This window comes from Montipora foliosa, chromosome 14 (assembly GCF_036669935.1).
Source record: "Montipora foliosa isolate CH-2021 chromosome 14, ASM3666993v2, whole genome shotgun sequence".
NCBI lineage: Eukaryota > Metazoa > Cnidaria > Anthozoa > Scleractinia > Acroporidae > Montipora > Montipora foliosa.
In genome coordinates this window covers 17867703-17887704 of record NC_090882.1, presented here as the reverse complement: position 1 = coordinate 17887704, position 20002 = coordinate 17867703, and the positions used below count along the sequence as shown (strand labels likewise).

General features: G+C 39.7%; 2 protein-coding genes across 2 annotated transcripts; one reads left to right on the top strand and one right to left on the bottom strand.

Moving 5' to 3' along the window:
- The first annotated feature begins 176 nt into the window (after window positions 1-176).
- LOC137984860 (transcription factor Jun-like) lies at window positions 177-5191 on the top strand. Its single transcript, XM_068832175.1, has one exon. It carries the CDS (start codon window positions 681-683, stop codon window positions 1764-1766), a length of 1086 nt encoding a protein of 361 aa, XP_068688276.1. The 5' UTR covers window positions 177-680; the 3' UTR covers window positions 1767-5191.
- Window positions 5192-8985: 3794 nt separating this feature from the next.
- On the bottom strand, window positions 8986-19546 carry LOC137985021 (uro-adherence factor A-like). The gene is made up of 8 exons (XM_068832426.1): window positions 19376-19546; window positions 18072-18108; window positions 17234-17648; window positions 15180-15898; window positions 13973-14272; window positions 13049-13258; window positions 11819-12028; window positions 8986-11237 (listed from the first exon to the last, which is right to left on the bottom strand). Exons 1-8 carry the CDS (start codon window positions 19418-19420, stop codon window positions 11020-11022), a joined length of 2154 nt encoding a protein of 717 aa, XP_068688527.1. The 5' UTR covers window positions 19421-19546; the 3' UTR covers window positions 8986-11019.
- Between the last annotated feature and the right edge of the window lie 456 nt (window positions 19547-20002).

Here is a 20002-nt window from a genome sequence, read left to right as displayed (position 1 = left end):
GCGAATATTAACTCGTGCTTACGCTTGCAAAGCTGACAAAAAAACGCTGTTACAGAAATGAATCGAATAACATCATAGGCACCGTAGGGTTCCAAGACAGTGAGGGGATGTTCAATTTTACTTTGTCCACCGCGCCACTGATGTATCCATTCGTTAGAATCTTGGTGGCTCTTAGCGGTAATTTCTTTACCCATTGCTTCCAACCCTAATATTACACATTTACGGTTGAGCTGGTTAGAGTCGCATTAATTCTCAAAAAGTGGTAGGAACCTAGTTTAAGATTCGCGCTTTTTTGCATCAATCATATGCCACCCGCGTGTTTCCAGCGATCACGTTACGTCATATTACGTCAGGACAAAATGTCAGGTGGTGCTATTGACTTTCACGATAAACAGTTACAAGAACCAATTAGCTACCTTGTTGTTGTTACCATGACAATGCAGGAGGAGAGCAGATTGAGTTTCAAAAATGACATCAATCGGTTGGCATGACATTACTCACCGATCAGGAACGGACTGTTTAGAAAAACACCGCCTTCTGATACATACCCCTGGCCGGCTGCGGATCAACGAAGCAAAACAAGACTCATTCATCCAATTTACTTTGGCTTGTCGCCTGAAAAATAAACTTGCAATGTGAAGGAAGCGAGGAAAAATCGTTGTGGCTGTAGAGTAGTTTAGATGGAAGAAGCGACCGATACTCCCTTTTATCAGGATGATGGGATTTCGTCGCATATTATCTCGCCGTACCTCTTTGATAAGGCCAGCCTGCATTTGAATTTACAGACTTTGACCGAAGATCCCAAACTCGGAGATTTGAAAAAACATGCAACACCATCGGACCTTCGTTCACCGGATCTCGGTTTGCTCAAGCTGGGATCACCAGAGTTGGAAAAAATGATAATGTCTCTGCAGAGCAATGTAACAGCCGGTCCAAATACCAGCTCAATTTTCAACACGGCCGTTCACGCACCGGTTCACCCAGATCAAGATCACGAACCATATTCACGTGGATTTACTGATGCGTTACAGGACCTCCACGATCGACAGATCACCAGAGAATCGTCTTCACTTGCCGATTTAGCAGATAGTGCTGCTGAATCCACGGATCCATTTTTGGGCCACAGCGCGCCAGGAAATGCCGGCACGTTTTTGGCCCCTGTACCAACGACAACGCTAAGAACTACAGGAGACACGGTTTCGTTTTCTTCGAATTCATCCCGTGTGGATGCAAGCGATTTTTTTCCTGGCAATGGCACTTCGTTTTCTTCAATGAAAGGAAGTGCAATTTATCCTTTTACAAACTCGGGTTATACGACATTGTACTCTTATCCTTCTGAAAATGCTCCTTATTCGGCTTATAACGATTTTAACATGGAAAACACGACTGCTCTTCGCGCTTTTACTTCATACAACAGCGCATTAGCGCAAGACAAAGCAGAATTGTCCGGGTATAAATTGGAAAATCAAGCACAGATGGTGTCCGATCATGGCGCGTTGCAGCCTATTGATCTTGAAGTTCAAGAGATCGTTAAGCGAGAAAGAAAAAAACAAAGGAACAGAATCGCTTCATCAAAGTGTCGAAAGAGAAAACTGGAACGAGAAGCAAGGCTGGAAACACGCGTTAAAGAGCTAAAGGAAAGAAACATTGAGTTAAATGCAGTCGCCAACGCACTCAAACAACAAGTTTGTGATTTGAAACAGAGAGTTATGGATCATGTAAACGAAGGTTGCCAAATTATGCTGGCTCATCAAACTCAGGTGTAGTCAACGGGTGCCCAAAAACGATTCACAGTAGGTGGTCCTAGTGACATATGTTGATACATAAGCTAGGCAACCGGAAAATGGCTTCGATAATCCCAATTATGATTCAACGGGTATCGTATTGAAAGAGTTAGAATGGGTAAGAAAAAAATTATATCCTGTTGTTCTTGGTCAAAAATAACTCTCCGGTGATTTTGTGGTTGTGTGTGTGTGTGTGTGTTTTATGAAGAGAGCAGATATGATTATTTTTGGTGATCAATTACCTCATCGGAAAATTATAACACGAAATTCATAGTAAATAACTCGCTTTAATGGCACGAGAGTTTTTTTTTTTTTGGAAAACGTCCATCGTACGAACGATAAATTGGCCACCTAAAGTTTACTCCATCAACCATGTACACGCCTTTAACGGGAATTACGCGAATGTATTACCACTGTACATGAATTTTCACATTTAAAGCCAATCCAAACATAAACCGGACCCATGTTATAAGATTTCCATTGGATAGCTTAAAAAACAGTGATATGATTGGGTTGATTATTAAAGAGCTTCGTGAAAAAATTAGTCCAAAATGTTAAAATTCGGTTACAGTGAGTTTTATCCAAGGATTAGTGCGGTTTTCATTTTTAATGCTTTTGCGCTTGCGTAAAACAGTTCATTAATCGCAGTAGAGGCGTGGCCAGAAGGTTACTTGTAATTGTGGACCTCTGGTGCTGAAATTGCTAAGGGCGTATTCTTTTTGGTCTATTTTGCTTATCTTTTTACTTTTTAAGATCGAAAGAGTAACTGAAGTGAGGTTTTCCAAAAGGAACATTCTGCAATCGGAATGGGTCATACCAAGGCACTCTCCGTACCAGCCAGTTATTGGACGGTGCACGACATTCGCGCGAAAAAATCCCAAGAGAACGCTTATATCGATGTATGACGATCATTCTGCTACCGGAAGCAGAAAGAACATGATACTCTTGCGTTCATCCCGAAAACGGAATAACTGAGTCGAGTGTGGCAAGGGTACGTTTGGAGGAGAAGATGCCGATTTATTTCGAGCACAATGTATGCATTGTCGTAGGAAATAGACCCACCGTAAAAAGTGCTATTTTGTTCATTAATTTTTGGTAAATCGTGTTGGTTCTTTTAGCTTGCTTTCACGATTCTTGTTCTACAGAACAGCCTTACACACATTTGTAAATAAACCGTCTTGACCTCAAACTCTTCGATACTTAAGAAGATTTCAGCAAATATCTTTTCTATGCGAACAAAGGCTGGTCGTACTCAAAGTCGGGCATTATTGCCCGCATCATTTCATACTGAAGATCAACCACAGCAGGTGTTCGAAAGCGTCCTAATGTACATTTCTTTTTTGTCCATGAGGCGTTCAAAGTCATTGTACTAAAAAGAGGACCTTATGTCTTTGGCCAAATGGAATGAGTCGCGAAAAACTATGGGACAACAACTTGAATTAGGAAAACTAAGACATGTTATCGTGGGAAGCTTAATATGGGCTTGTTTTAAGTACCACTTCTAATATCTTTATCGTATATTTTAGTTTTTCGTCCGCACACTAATTAAGCGCATAATTTATTTTTTTACGAGTGTACATAAAAATGCAATGTTTTTTTTTTGCGCTGGTGTAATTACTGACAGAGGCTGTCTACTTGTAAATATTAACTTTTCTAGCCCTTCTGTTTTTAAGAGGAGTTCGTATTGATATACCTTAAGGAAAATTTAAGGAGTATAACCATAACCATATAACAAAGATTGTTAGTTTAACAAGACCGTTCTGTTTAAGAATATTTGGTTCTTTATAGACCTAGGAATCGGTCCTCTGTGGGGAGTTGGGGGGGGGGGCGGTATTGTTTACTTCAAAAGTTTCTTGTTCCTCCGAAAGTATCACATGATCTGAAATGGTCAATTTGCATAAAGAACTAAAAAAATTCTCAGTTCCTTTCTCGTAAAGAAAGAACATTCGACCTGGTGTTACTTCTTCTGAGTCAAATTGCCTGAGAGCAAGCGAGATGTCAACTATATACAAATCGGAGTTACCCACTCCGAGTACAAGCTTAGTTTATAGGACTTTGAATCATTCGAAATTCGGATTCTTTAAATTAAGGCCCCCTTTTTAAAAAACCTTCAACAATTGTAAAATAAGCAATTTATTTTATCATATACGGGAGGTTAATTTGAATCTACCTTCGTAGCTACTATGGACACCCAGTTTTCTCGGTATCCGCATTAACAGTTGTAGGTAATTAATATATCATTATGCTATTTCCAGAAACCGAGTGTTTGAGATAAGATCCTAAATACGAACTAGAAACTCTTAAAAAAGGTCCTTAATGTTAATTTTAGTGCAGACAAAAGTTCTTGTAAAATATACTTTTTTAAGGACCGTCCCTACTATTGTTACTGCGCATACGTTCTGCGCATCTCGAGATACTCGGATTTCCTATGGGTGGTGCTTATTAATACAGGGATATCTTTGCGCGGTTCAAACCTATGCGGAAAAAGCAGAACTTAGCAAGTGCTCTTGGTATCCGAAAAGAAATTTGGGGGTATCCATGCATTTTTTAGATATAATTAAGCTTTAATTTGGAATCGAATGCCATACATCGCTTTGCATTTTAAAGCTTTTTACAATTATTGTTGATTAATAATCTTCGAAAAATGCGAGGTTACCCCCAATTTTCTTTTTGGATTTCAATAACATTTGTTAAGATCTGCTTTTCCTGCAAATCACCTTCGAATTAGTAGGCACCGTCCTTAAAACACATGTGATGTCACGGTATTACACGTTTGAAATAGCTGATTAAATTAAAATGTGAAAAGAAACAATGTTGTAAATAAAGATTTATTTCAGGTTAGAAAATCTTATGTATTCCTCACGTGCCCCTTGCGAGCGAGAAAATTCAGTACGAACAGGACCCAATAGTCAGGAGAACACAACTTCCATTCACGATCACTATTTACTCAAATCTCATAATACATCCTGTTTTCACTTTGCAACGGATGGCAAAGAAAGAAAGCACACCAGAATTACAAATAACCACCGTAAAGTGATATTGTTCTTTTCCCCTCCCCCTTTTTGCGACGTTACCGTGAGGTAAATAGTTGTTTTAGTATACACTAAAACAGTGAGATAATACAGCACAAAAAGAGGATTTTAACTCATTTATTCCTGCGAAGATTACAACATTTTCGTGCGCAAATTCCACGCAAATTGCTCGGAGGTGAATAGCAAAGGATATCCGGTGTTTGAGTTGCCAATCAGCGCGCCCGTTCAACGCTATCCACTGTTTTCGTAGATACTAATAATTATTATTTGCCACATGGCTCGGTTTCCTTTGTTCTTGCAGGGGATTATATTGAGTTATTCCCCTGCAGTTATTCCCCTCCAGTTATTCCCCTCCAGTTATTCCCCGGCCTCAAGACATCCACAGTGCAAACTACAACACGAAACAAACTACACGGAAATATTCAACTGAGACCATGACAATTTTGTTTTCGCAATTTTTCACGCAATTATTCAAGTCCCTAGAAACTACATATATTTGTTTCTTTACAAATCTTCATCAAGCTGTTTTGCCGACATCTCAAACAACAGGGCCTTTTCTAGAAAACCTCACCAATGTGTAAAATAAGCATTTTACTCGGGGATATTAGATTTATTCACCTCTGGTTCCGCCCGCGGGCTGCCCTCGGGTGGAACCAGAGGTGAACAAATCTGATATCCCCGAGTGAAAGGCCGATAACCCTTCCTTATACCCTATTATTTTACCCAGAGGGGAGTCATTTACTGAGTAACCGCATCCTCAAGGGTAACATGAAACCTGAGCTGAACCAAACCTAAGCTATCTACCCTCCTTATGGTCCTGAACCCAAGTTGTGTGTAACCACACTGATGTACAATTGCTGGTGGGCAAACCGTAGAAAAAGAGTTTAGTGAAAGATCTTTTGTGAACCAAAATGGCAGCGATAACGTAACATGAAATCACATAGGATTAGCTCGAATGTTCGTTATTTTGCAAATGAGCTTTTTTATTATCAGCGGTTGTGCAATTTGTTAATGAGCTTTTTTATCTGTGTGAACCGAATTACATAGGCTATAGCGCATGACGAACAAAAGAAGCTGAGATCTAGTGCTTCAATGTGTCACTCAATATATGGCGCTGTAAACTTTACGTGCAAGGAACCATTATTATTACAAATTAGATGTTGGGTTATACAAACGAAAATATATTGCAAACAAAGGCGTAAATTCGGCTGGGATATGGACCTGCAACACTGGTGCCACTTAGTAGTGTAATTTTGAATTGTTCTGAGCCGAAGGCGAAGTGAACATTGCTGAAAAATCCCGAGACCAAGTTTAACTTTAACATTATTGAATTTGTTGCATATACAAAATAACATTAGCAAATGGAGAAGAAAACAGAACGATGTCCCAATAGACCTCTTTACAGTTGTGTGCTTAGTTGCCTGGCCTTTAAATGAAAGTGAGGCTGGTGTTGACCTTGTTACGATAAAGACCTCCCTCCTTTTGTTATGTTAATGATGTTGTCATGCTAATTAGTAAGAATGTACATAAGAAAGGCAGTGAGGTTTCTATCAAAACAAGGTCAACTCCAGCCTCACGTTTATTCACAGGCCAGGTAACTAAGCACACAAATATAAAATGGACTATTGATATTCAACCCCAATTAAGTGATGATTTAACAATATTAACCGAGCTTGAGGCGAATAATTGTTTTAAAAGAATAGGCCATTTCCGAGTTTATGTCTGCCCCCTCTTCAAAGCGAGTCTATAAGTGCGAAGTTTTTGTGATGGTAATTAGTTCTACTTTACATATGAATGAAAACTAATTTTCATAAGAAAAACTTCGCACTTAGACTCGCTTTGAAGAGGAGGCAGACTTGAACTCGGAAATGGCCTATTGTTCGGGTGAGTGGTCACCTTAAAAGGAATTTTTTTTGCTGTGGGGTGGTGAATTTGGGTGGCGGTCAACAGCCGCTCGCAACTACAAGCTAGTTTTCTTGTAAAAGTAACTGCCGTGTTTTCTCTTCACAGTGACGTGAAACTTCGACAAACATTTATTCATTTCGCTACTTACAATCTTTTGGTTTCCGTCGTATATGCGTTTTGTTGCTGAAACCATTTCGTAAATAAAGAAAGCATTTTATACACAGATTTGGTTACAATGTTGTCGATTCCTTTTATCATGAGAGATAAGTAACAAATTCCCAAAAGAATTTCAGAGCAAAAAATTGTTATCTCACCTTCAAAAGGTGTCACACCAAACTTAGTGGCATCTTTCGTGCTCTTTGGAATTTTCTTTCATGACGTTTGTCTTTTCCTCTGTATAAGCATGACTAAGCGGGAGGCAGCCATTTTTTTTAAATTTCGCGCCCATTTGTTGATCAACCCGCGCGTGGTAACTATAGCGACATGCGACGTACGACTTGACCAATCAAAACGCGATAATTAGGGCGAGTTTCAATCGAGTGTTGTGAAACCAAAACCAAAGTAATTACTTTGGCCAATCAAAAAAGACGGAGACAATCCAGTAAACCAATCAAAACTCGAAGTAATTACACGTGGCTAACACAAAGCGCGGGAAAATTTGCACGCGCGAGGCACGATTGGTTTCACTTCTGATTGTTTGAAAATGTGGCGCAAGAACTTTGAACCAATCACTGAGTGAAGTAATGCAAAGCCAAAGCAATTCGATAATTACTTTCGACACTCAATTGAAACCGCTCTGACTAATTAAACTACTAATTACTGTAATGACGTTTGGCACTTTTGTAGCATACGTGGTAAAGACAAATTGGAACAACTTCAATAAGCAGGCTTTAAGGACGGTTCTGAATAGTACCCTTGACTATGAAACTTTACTTAGAATGATAGGGTCTCTGAATATTGAATCATCTCGAGTTCAGAACATGCTAGTCACTACGTGTAAGACTCTTTATGGAATTGCTCCACTATATCTCAGATATCACCACTGGAAGAACGAAAAACGGCGTACAACGTCAGAGGTACCCTAAAATTCAATCTACCGTGAGTTACTACGACGTCCTATGGATTACAATCGCCCAGATATGCTGCTCCAGTATGATGGAATACGCTGCCTGATAACATAAGAACTTCTAATCTCTTATTGCTTTTAGACGCGCTATTCACATTATTACTGTATATATTTTTATATTTTTATCAATTTTGTTGTGCTTTTTCCATATATTATTATATTCGGAGATACTAGCTCTCTCAAGCTACTCTCAATCCGAGTTTAAATAAAGTTACATGTGTAAACCGAGACGAAGTCGAGGTTTTTATTCACCGATATTCACCTAACCCTGGCCTCATGGTTAGTGTGCTCGACTCCGGATCGAGTGGTCCGGGTTCGGGTTCTGGCTGGGGACATTGTGTTGTGTTCTTGGTTCTTGAGCAAGACACTTTACTCTCACGGTGTCTCTCTCCACCCAGGTGTATAAATGGGTACCGGCGAAATGCTGGGGGTAACCCTGCAATGGACTAGCATCCCATCCAGGGGGAAGTAGAAATACTCGCTTCATGCTACAGAAACCGGAGATAAGCGCCGGCCTGATGGGCCTTCTAGGCTCGTAGCAGACTTTACCTTTACTTTCACCTAACCTGAGTAGTATATAATTACATTATTTGAAATATATTCATTTTCTTTAAAAAACAATTAATTTCTTCCTCTGTCACCTCGACAAAACGACTAGCCGTTATTTAAGGCCTGGCCAAACGCTCGCAACATTTCAACGCAACATCTTGCAACATTGTTAGGCACAACATGTTGCGTACGTCTGGCCACCCTGTTGCGATATGTTGCGTGCGTTTGGCCAGTCCATTCAACACATGTCGCAACATCACGCAACAATGTTGCAAGAAAATATACAAAAATTTGGTTTTATCAACGGAGTTGATAATGTAAATTGGCCACCGTACAGAGATTCTAAGAGCTGACGTTTTGAGCGTTAGCCCTTCGTCAGAGCGAATCCGATTCGCTCTGACGAAGGGCTAACGCTCGAAACGTCAGCTTTTAGAATCTCTGTACGGTGGCCAATTTACATTATCAACTCCGTTGATAAAACCAAATTTTTGTATACTACTTCCCCACCGACGCAGCACCACAGTTTCTTTAGAAACTACCCCTTCATTAATGTTGCAAGATGTTGCGTTGAAATGTTACAAGCGTTTGGCCAGGCCTTTACAGGAATGTCTCCGACTATTTAGAAAGAGAACCGCTGTCCACTTTGAAATCACTGCATAGCCATACGTAACGCTACACAACCCTACATAGCCACATAACCATACACAGTACTACATGTCCCTACGTAGCCATTTATAACCCTAACCCTAACCCTACATAACCTTGTAACATCATTAATAATTCACACGGGTGACAGCCAATAGACACGCACTATTCAGGTCACATGTATAGGTGTGTGAATCCCGATAGAGTTCAACAATCTGAAAGCACGGGGAGGGTTTGAGAAGGTAGCAGGGAAAAGCTGGGGTTGATGAGTGAATTAATACAATAATTATAATATATAAATTAAATACAACCACATATCCCTTATGAAAACATTGAACTTTATAAATGTAACTTTGAAAAAAAATTAATGAGACGAATACAACAGCAAACACATTTCACTTTCAAGCGCCCCTGTGACCAAAACATCAATTCTTATTTTCTTTGGATTTCAAAACTATGTTAACTAAACACTAACCGAGCAACGTTGTAAGATTTAATATTAAAAAAAACTATGTTAACTAAACACTAACCGAGCAACGTTGTAAGATTTAATATTTAAAAAAAACAACAACTGTTTATTTCAACGCCATTACTAACTTTAAGTTCTTAAGCTTAAGAGAGCTGGATCGAAGAGAAAATGACGTCAAAGACTCACTAGCTTGAGAATGCAATGCGTGTGTACGCTGCAGAATTAATATGCAGCAAGGGAGTTTTGGGCTTTCAGACTTTTAAACTCGCCTTTTGCATATATAATAAGCTGCATTCACACGCTGAAATTTTAAGCTAGTGAGCCTTTGACGTCACTTTTCCCTGGATCCAACCCTCTGAGGTCCAATCGGTCAGTGTGACTAATGTCGTACAGTGATGCTCTCAAAGTAAACAGCCTTTGGATAAAAATCAGAGCTCAAAATTTTGCCAATCAGGTGTTAAGCAAACACAATTTCAAAATCTGACGAAATAAAGGAAGTGATTTTTTTTAACACAGGGGCACTTTAATTATTACTTAATTACTTCTCATTTAGCACTGCCTCTTTATTTCTCAATGGTTTCTGTATTGTGTTTGGAACCAGAATAACTTCCCCACCTCTTCACGGAATCGTTCGTGTTTTCCTTTGAAATAATAGTTGAAAGAGCAAAAGACCGCATTGGAACGCTTGGTGCGTGCATTTCATATTTTGGCATTTTCGACTTCTTTGCCATAATCTTTACAGCTGTCTTTAAGGAGGTTCGCAACCAAAATCTAGAGACACAGATAACAATGGAGTATCAACTTTCCAGGAAGATAAACTTGGTGTGAGCAGTGTCGATGTTTAGCAAGAAAATTGAGAGTTTATGGTCAGGTAGTTAAGTCCTCCACTCAAACTAAAATATGATAATTTCATGTCGTCGTCAGGTAGAGAACGAAAAGCAATGAGTCAAAATGCAAAACTTACAGAAGAGCGTGCAAAACTTCTGTTTGACACATTAAAGGAGCAGTATCATGGGAATTATCCCCATTATTTTGACCATAAATTTATTACATCAACTTTTAGTGACTTTTTCCTTCTTAAAATCGATTGAATATTTAAAAAAAAATGAGCCACACTGTTATTTCGGAGTTCATCTAAGATGCAAGGGGACAACTTGAATACGTCGGCCCGACGTTTTCAAGTTGGCATTCATTTTAATCTTGGCTACGCGAAACCAAAAACACTTTTTAGCCATTAGTTTAGAAATTTTAGCCATTAATTTTCGTTTGCCATCGGTAAACAGGCCTCCTTTGCTTTCCAGGTTTTTACTTACAATCCATGACACTACCCCTTTAAACCTGTTTTTTTCCTGCCTTTCTCGTTGTCGTTGACGTAATCTTTTCTTAAGCTGCCGGATTTAAAATCCGTTGTACAGAGCTGACATGCATGATTCGCAACTTCCTGGCTCGGAAGCGTCTTAGGTGCTGACCCAAAAAGTTGCGGGCTCGGAGCACGAAAATTCGAACTGACTAACTCATTTCACAGGTCCAGTTCATTTCGCAGCATTCCCCAGGGATTCGTTTGACCTTTAACGTTGGATTTATGCATTTGTGAGGTACAGACGGTGCATCTGGACATTGCTTGTTCTGCAAGAAACCATTTTTGCATTCCATGACGATCGCGCATGACGCATCTGTAAGTTTCTCTCCGTGCGATAACTTGAGGCCGTCATATGTACAGCTCTTGTCTGAGAAAGACAAAAACTGAATTGCGCCTATTGCCTATTGCAAGACTTATACGGGTTTTAAACTGAGTTTAAATTAAATAAGAACTTTTTCTGGTAAGTCATTAAGAGGCGTAAAGATTCCATACATCCGTTGTTTAGGGCGTGGCGCAGAGGAAATGTGTAAATAAACGGCAAAATATTCCCTTCTGGAAATCATTGATAGGGGTGAGCAAGAAAGTCATGTTTATCAACAGGGTATATAGGGTAAACTGATCCTCACCAAGAGAATATAAGGTGAGAGACCTATTGGCCCTATTGCGATGAAAATCATTTTGAAATCTGTTATTAGTTCTGTGTCATTTCAAAGGCGACACCTTATCGGTCAGTTTGTGTGAATGTGGACATGGTAAAAGACAAATGAACTTCGCAGCGGGGGCGCGACCCCTTTCGGATCCCTTTTCACATTAACTCAATAGATGCAACATTTTCAGACCTCCTTGCCTAATTATCAGACGCTCTTAACCAGCTGGAACGTCAGTTGACTTTACCGTGATTGTCAATAATGTTTTCCAGAATGATATATGTGGCTTCTATAAATTTACCTGAACAAACCCAGACTTTTTTGCAGCATTTTCCTGGTACATTTATCGTCTTCAATTTTGGCCGAGCACAGTCCTTTGGCTTGTCTGGTATTTTGGGACAATATTCCATGCTCAACTTTCCATTGTAACAGCTTAAGATTCCGGTACACAAAGGATCACTCAGTTTATAGCCATGCTTGATTCGACGATTGTTAAAAAGGCAGTGTCTTGCTAAAGTAAAGTGAAAGAAACCATTGTCTCCCATTTCATTCGTGGTTTGGATATAATGTTACCTTACCTCTTATGTGAAAGGTTTATTACAGCTGAGGCGCGCAACCTCGTTCCCAGGGCTTTTCTCCGCCGGGAGTAGATAAATTAGATATGAAATTCGAGATTCCAATAATTGATTCGACAATGGCGGAAAGCAAACAAAACCTATCTGTTCTGTCTGTTCTAAGACGGCTTCGATGGGGCGCTTAACCGCCATAAATTACCTCAGTTTTGCTTGAAGCCTCTTCAGTTTAAGTGCTTCAAATAAGTGCTTTATGGTGTTGATGTTGTCGCCGTTCTCCCTACTGGATTTGGGAAATCAGTACTGTTTCATCTCCTTCCCGACTTTTTTCCGGTTAAAGATGTCAAAAGGACTGTTCTTGTTGTCTTGACAGGTTCTTTCGAATAACAAAAAATTCGAAATATTCCGATCTGTTGCACTTTCATGCAACATCCGAAATGGTCATTAGAATGTGAGTTAATGTATGTTGCTCTGAATTCCAACAGTCAATAAGGACCAAGCAAATCTGATAAATTAGTACCCTTCGAAATAATTATTAATACCACGTGCAAGCCGATGCCAGGGTCTTTTCTCGCCGCCAGCCCTACTCTCGGCGGAGAATAGCCCTGAGAACGAGGTTGCTGAAGCGCGCACATGAGCCCGCGAACAAGCTACTCAGCTTGTTCGCAGGCACATCTTTTTCAAGCTCTCACCGGCTGAAAGCAATCATTCGAATAAAAAACAATTAGTCCTCACACAAGTTCTAAAGTGACTTCCTATTGCAGACCCTTGAGCAGGATTCTTTTTAGCATTAAATAACCGAGAGGATTGCTAATTTCCCTCCCAAACATGATTGCATCGTAGTCTGAAAGAAGTGTGCCCCACATATATTGGTGTTTTTGCCCGGGCTATTTGAAGAGATTTGCACACGGATTAGGTTTAAAAAAAACAACTCTAATGACTTATTAAACACTTCCTACCTTTGCATTTCCATTTCATGTGGCAGCATTTTCCCTTCTGGTGCTTGACTATTAAGCGTGGTTTTGCGCAGTCATCTGGTTTGGGAGGGATATTGGGACACTTTGTCACTGTGGTGATCCCATCTTTGCACCTCACCACACCCCCACACAGTTCTCCACTCCAATTCTCATTATTTCGCAGCGAGAGATTTCCGTATTGGCAGTGAAACTCTGTGATAAAGGGGTAACATAAAGGTGAAACCTCTGACGAGACAAGGCTAATAATCCGTTGCTGTGCTATTGGAACTGAACCAATTTCCATTTTAAAGTGGCTCCCTTGAGCAGTTGCGAATACCCTCACCACAGAGCACGAGTTACAAAAGAAAAGCTAGTTAATTTCTCTTAAAGTTTTCCTTGTAGAGATTTACCAGTATGGGTACCGAGATAATAACGCTTATTTTTTGGGTGTGAATTTTTGGATTATGTTCGTTACCATGGTAACATCACATCTAACGACAGGCAGGCATATTCCTATTTTGGCCTAAATTCCTTAATCTTTATCCTTTCTTCGGTGAAGTTTTTTTATTCTTTGCCAAACTATGGAAATGATATTGCCTGAGATTTTGATGTGATAAAAAGTCAAGGTCGTTCAGACGGTTCTGCCAATATTCTGTAATTTGTCATTTTTCTAAATATATCCGATTACCTCTGACAGATTTTAACAAATATAGGGTATTTGATAGAAACTGTACCTGGTTAAAACTGAGCCTCCTTAAAAATTAATCGAATCTAAGAGACTTGGACTTCGATGATGCTATGACCATAAATGGCGTGTAAACCCGGGCCTTTAAAGCAACTTTGAATGTTGCTATCTTCTTCCGCTCTTTAAAAAAAACCCCATTATTTTTGGAATAAATTAAGGGCACGTTTCAAAGAGGACTTTACCTTGATTTCGTTGTATATCTCCTCTCTTTTGTCCCTTATTAAGGAACCCAAGTTGTGAAAATACAAAATGAGGATGAGGCACTTGCACGGCTTCGCAAAGTTCCTTACTGAAACACGCCACTCCATAGCAACGCCCGTCAATTAATAGTGCGACGTCGCACGTTCGTTTGCTGCAGCACCTTTGGAGGCAGGCGTGTATGTTCGCAGTCTCTCCCAGAGAGGAAAAACGTCCAGCTCGAGTTCCACCTCTTAGCGAATGTCCAGCCAAAATGCTGTCTGATTGACAAGTTGGGTGAACAGCTTCACAAACAAAAGCAAAATTGAGAAATCAAAGGGTTTAATTTACTGTCAAGACACAAGGAAAAGTAACAGTGGCGGATCTAGGAATATTTTATAGGGGGTGAATGGAAAGAATCTGAGTATATACTCTGTCAAAAGTTCAAAACGTTTAGGCTGGCATCTTGATTTTATGTTTTGCATTAATAAAAAGTTCACGTCAGGTAAACAGTATCTGTTCCGGCAAAAATAAAAATACAGTAAAAAGCAGATAAATGGAAACACTCTGTTACAAATGTAGTTCGAGGAAATCAGATACTTGGGTGGTACCTTTAACATATCCTATGCGAAAAGAGAGGCCGTCCAGATTTGAATGACAACAAAAAAATGCAATTGACTTTTTAAAGAAAAGGAGCCAAAATGGGGTTGGCTAGCCACCCGATTCACCCCAAAATCAAATAAAAATTAGTATAAAAATCAAATTATTTGATTTTGGACAAAACGCAAGTGACGGGTATACCACTTGATTAGCTATTAATATCAAGGATGACAAATTACGTTCATAAGACGCGGGTTTTTTCAAACCTGGACGCCATTTTGGCACTGTAGGAAAAAGTTGCCATTGCAACATTGTAATTTCACATGTGAAAGTATAAATTAACGCTGAAATTTGTCACTCATGTTATTAAAGTAATAACTACGAGCAATTGCAATAGATACAGACGGCGTGATGAAACAATCCGAAACTTGCTGAATTCGTGGCGATTCGAGCGCAATTTAGTCGCGGTTGGTTTCGAGTTTTGTTTGCATTTCGCAACGAAAAGGGTGGCGAGAGATTTATACGCTTTTTGCTGAGCGTACCGATACAAAAGCAATTTAATTATGCTATTTTTCATGCACTGGATTTAAAACTTTTTTGTGAGTACCATACCTGGACTGACCGGCTTCTTGTGAGCAACTTTCGCCTGGCCTACCACATGTGCTTGAGTGAAGAGTTTCTTTCTCGCCACCATGTGAGGAGATAGTTTTGGTGTTCTTGTGGGGTCTTTCTTCGCAGTTGTTTTTTGCGGTTGAGTATTTTGAGCTTTGAGTTTATGTTTCGCGTGGTCTTTTCTCCTGCCCTTGCCCTTAGCTTTATCAATTTTCATATTATTTCGCGAGGAATCCTGGAGTTGTGATGCTTTTGACTCACCCGTTCCAATTTTTTCATTGCTTTTATTAGTAGTGCCTTTTTTATTTGCGCTAGCGACCACATCACTCTTCTGATCATTTACTTTCAAGAGTAGTGTTTCATTTTCTTTCACTCCTTCTTTTTCAGACAGGTTAACGCTTTCCTCCGCATTTCTCTCAAAACTTACGTTGCCAGAGGAGCCAGCGTTTTGCCCAGAGGTTTCTTCGTAGTCGGCGTCTTTCTGTGACAAGTCTTCTTTCTCCTTTTCAGGTTGTCTTGATCCTTTGACAACCAGTTTTATCAAGTTTTTGGAATGTTTATTTAAAGTGTCTGAAGGTGAATCCAATCTGGTGTCGTCGCCTTTCTTTTGGTTTCCTTTCTGCTTATCTCCTTTCTCCACCTCGTTGACATTCGTGACATTGTTCGCAGTTTCATCATCTTCGTCGTCTTCGTTTTCTTTCCTCTCAGAAACATGCTGGCTGTTAAGATGAAAACCTATTAACATGTAGGATACTTCCTCATCCCACACATATGCCCAGGATCGCAGATGGCGATATATACTACGGAGCTTGTATGGCTCAGGTGGTGGATAAACGCTGGAGCAGCACGCTCTTTAAGTTGTTAAGGACGGTGCCTACTATTGTTATTGCACATACGTTCTGCGCATCTCGAGACACTCGAATTTCCTATGGGTGGTACTTGCTAATACAGGGATATTTTTGCGCGGTTTAAAACTATCCGGAGAAAATAAATCTTAGTAAGTACTCTTGGTATCCAAACAGGAAAATTGGGGGTAACCATGCTTTTTTGAGAGATAATTAAGCTCCAATTTGAGAAAGAACGCCACTGATACATTGCTTTGTATTTTAAAGCTTTTTACAAATACTTATTCTTAAATTATCTTTGAAAAATGTGGGGTTACCCCCAATTTTCTTTTTGGGTTTCAATAACACTTGTTAAGATATACATTTCCTGCATAATCATAAACCGGGGAAAAAATACCTTTGAATTAGTACGCACCGTCGATTACACTTAACTAGAAGTTGCTAATTGCGACCTTCAGAGTCAAGTCAAGTGCTGCGAGGGTACGCGCGAAAAGAAAGGAATGAAAGTAATTCTAAACTTGCGACTATGAATGAATGAATGAATGAAGAAAGCTCAGTAAGAATAGCAAGGGAAGTGTACAAACTATTCTACTTGGAAAACAGTCTCATCTGTAATTTCGTTTGACAGCCCTACAAAACAGTCAAAACTGAACAGTCTCTTACTTTTTTTCTCGATGTTTTCCTAAGTTTAAGTACATCAGAGTCATATCACCCGTTATATGTCAATTAAAATTATTTACAAGTTCAAGTTCTATCTATAAAATGTGACGTTTTTACTATATTTAATAACCTGCTTTATGTTTTGGTCGAGTGAGAGATTGAATCAATGACCTCCACTTCAGCGGGCTGTAGTGTCTTATCTGAGGATTCCAATGCAGAGAAAGTGACAAACTACCAAACAACAGCTGAGGCATGGAACCTCAACTCTCCTCGATAGTGACCAGGTGATCTGGTGACGTAACTCGGAGGACTGGGGAGAAAAATTTTAACGCCGTATCCTCCCCTGGGAGGGGCTGGGACCTACGTCATAATTCTTAAATTCCTTCTACCAGAACCCTATCCATCCACCGATGTCAACTTACCAAGGCAACTTAATGTAGTGGTAGCAAACCCCGAGCTTAAATAGCACAATCTCATGGTACCCAGAAATTCATTACCCACGCCGTATTTGCATTTCATTTACCTAGACCAAGGTACGGTAAGGGTTACCTTGCAAATGAGGTTTCTTGACTTTTGACCTCCGCATCTCCACTTCCGCTTCCACTAATACTTCCGCTATCTTCCTTTTCATTACTTCCTGTCTCTTCATTGGCAGACTGAGGTTGTTGCGCATGCTCCAAGGCCTGCTCACTTCTCCGATGAATCTCGTCCTTTTTATGATCTCGCGACAATAAGCCAGAGCCTTTGTTGCTCTGCTGTATAATATCACTGTCATCTTCATCGTTATCATCTTCCTCAAAGAATCCTTCATCACTGAAAGAGTCATCTTCATCATCATCGTCATCATAACCATCTTTTATCCCCAGGATATTATCAAGATCGCTACGAAATGTTTCCCTGGGGTCATCGTATGTGGATCTTTCTTCCCGATTCCTGCGCATGTCAACATCCGGTGCAATGTCAGCTGCAGAAAAAAAGACATATTGTGGTGATAATCTTCAAATTTAAAGAGTTTTTCGCAGTCTGTGATTGTGTATTGATCCTCGAACATCGAATGATCTTACAAATCATACGCGTTATGCAATAGAGGATTAGGTCATTGTGGTTCCGTTTTTTAGCATAATTTAGCAAGTATATTTGGAGGGGCACAAGCTAATCAGTTCTTATTTAATGCTATTGGTACGTATCCAAACGACAACAAAACTATTGACAAAATTTAAAACTACATATTTAGAGAATTCACACATAGAAAACGTTTTTACATTAAATACATAATATGTGTGAGGAAATGTCAAGCAACTAGATGAACCGTGAGCTGGGATTCCGAGCCAGTAGCAATGTTATAACGAATTGAACAATGTCCTTTCTTACTGTTAAGTTTACTCACCATTTGCATTCAGAACAGCAAACTGAGACAACAAAACCTTTAGGAAAAGTAAGCAAGGTTAAGTACGGCTTAAAGTGTGGTTTTGGATCATGTATGAAGAATCCAAGTTTTTACTATTTCACCAATCGCAGAAGACAATTTAATGAGCCAATCAAAACCTTAGGAAAATTACATGTAGCCGTCTCTAAGCGAGCGAAAAACTGTACGCGCCAATCACAGCTGTTTTTTTTCTTTGATTTCTTATTGGCTTAGTATGTAGCCTGCGAACGCAGACGTATTTCCGGCGGGGGAGAGAAACGACCGCCGGAAATACGTCTGCGTTCGCAGGCTACCTAGTATGTGGCACGATAATTTCGATTTCTTGCCAAACGCCAATCTCAGAGCATGATTGTGCAATTCAAAGTCCCTTTAAAAGTAAGTGATGGACAAAGCCAAAGTTCACTTCACTGTCAACAAAATGAAAAGATTTTGGTTTTCTTTTCTCATGAATAAACTATCTCAAAATGAATCAAACCACCAGTAAAAGAGCCGAAAAGAACACACAAATTGAACGCTTTTAAGTTTTGGAAGAAAGGTCTGATTTTGTGAGAGCCGCTCTCCGCTATGGACCTTGAATTCACGTGGAGGGAACTACTGGCACATTACGTTTGTGATAAACAGTAACGAACGCAAAAACAGACGATTGAAGAGCTGAACAATTAGTCGAATTATATTGCGCTAATTATACAAACTAATGAATGCACAATTTTTAATGAAAAAAAAATGGTGATGAGTGTTGTCATTGAGTTACAAGAATTGCCTTTGCAGCGCTCAATTGGTCGTAACCTACAAGCAAAATAGGGCGACCGCGGGAGGTTGGGAATGAGGCTTATTAAGCAAATTATAGAATTACCGCAAACTATTTGCGGGAATCAAATCGAGGATTTAAGATTTGGGAATCCGAGCCATTCTTCACGTGGCAAAGGAAGAAAAATGTGATGCCAGTTGGGATCGTAGCAATAAAAAGTTAGCAATAATTCGATCCTAGTTGATTTGGCCAATTGAAGATGCTTTTGCCACGCAAGGTCTTGAGTGTTGTTCCGCTCTCACCAAGGACCTAAGTTTATTGAATTCTTGCCAGTGACGGTCGGTTTTACAAGTGTGCCTGGGGTTAGTCATTGCATTATATGCGATCAATCATTGCATTTTAGAATTCTAATACCTCAGAAATATCTCAGGTTATTGCTCTATAAACCGCGTCCCTTTCGAAAGTACTGCCATCATTTAAAATGGAGCAAATTCGTTCATTGTCGCTGATCACTTACCGTAAAAAATAAGATGGTTCCGAGGTGCGATTCCAAATTTGTCATTTTTGCAACAACTTCTGGAACGAGCTATAAGTGAATAAATTGCATTTTCATCTGATAGAAAAATCACGATCTTATTTTGACTGACCTAAAAAATATTTCAAATAGAAAACATCAAGTCAGCAATTAAACGCGGAAAGACCGGGTTTCGATATCGGCGCAGGCGCGCCTTTGTTCAAATTGCCGTATTACAGGTTGATACCGGTACATGACAGGTCTCGTCAAGAAAATTGTTTGAGGAATTTTACGACAGAACGAAACAATGGAACAGCCGGGAAACAACTCGCAAGGAATTCACTATACATCCCTAATTAAAGCCTGGACAGTTACCTAATTTACCTTATTGGTGAAAACTGTCAGTCACCAATTAAGTTTGTTTCAAAGATATAGCCACAAGCTAAGAGATTTGTAAATATACACTATCATGTTTACAGTTTCTGGCACGATCACTTCCGGTGGGATGGCCTTAGCCTTCTCAATTCAGTTGATAGCAAAGCTTACTGAGTGCATCATTTCCCCCTAACGCAGCATTCAATCCTGAATTCATTGGTTATTTTTGCCATTTATACCCTTTCACGACGGTTT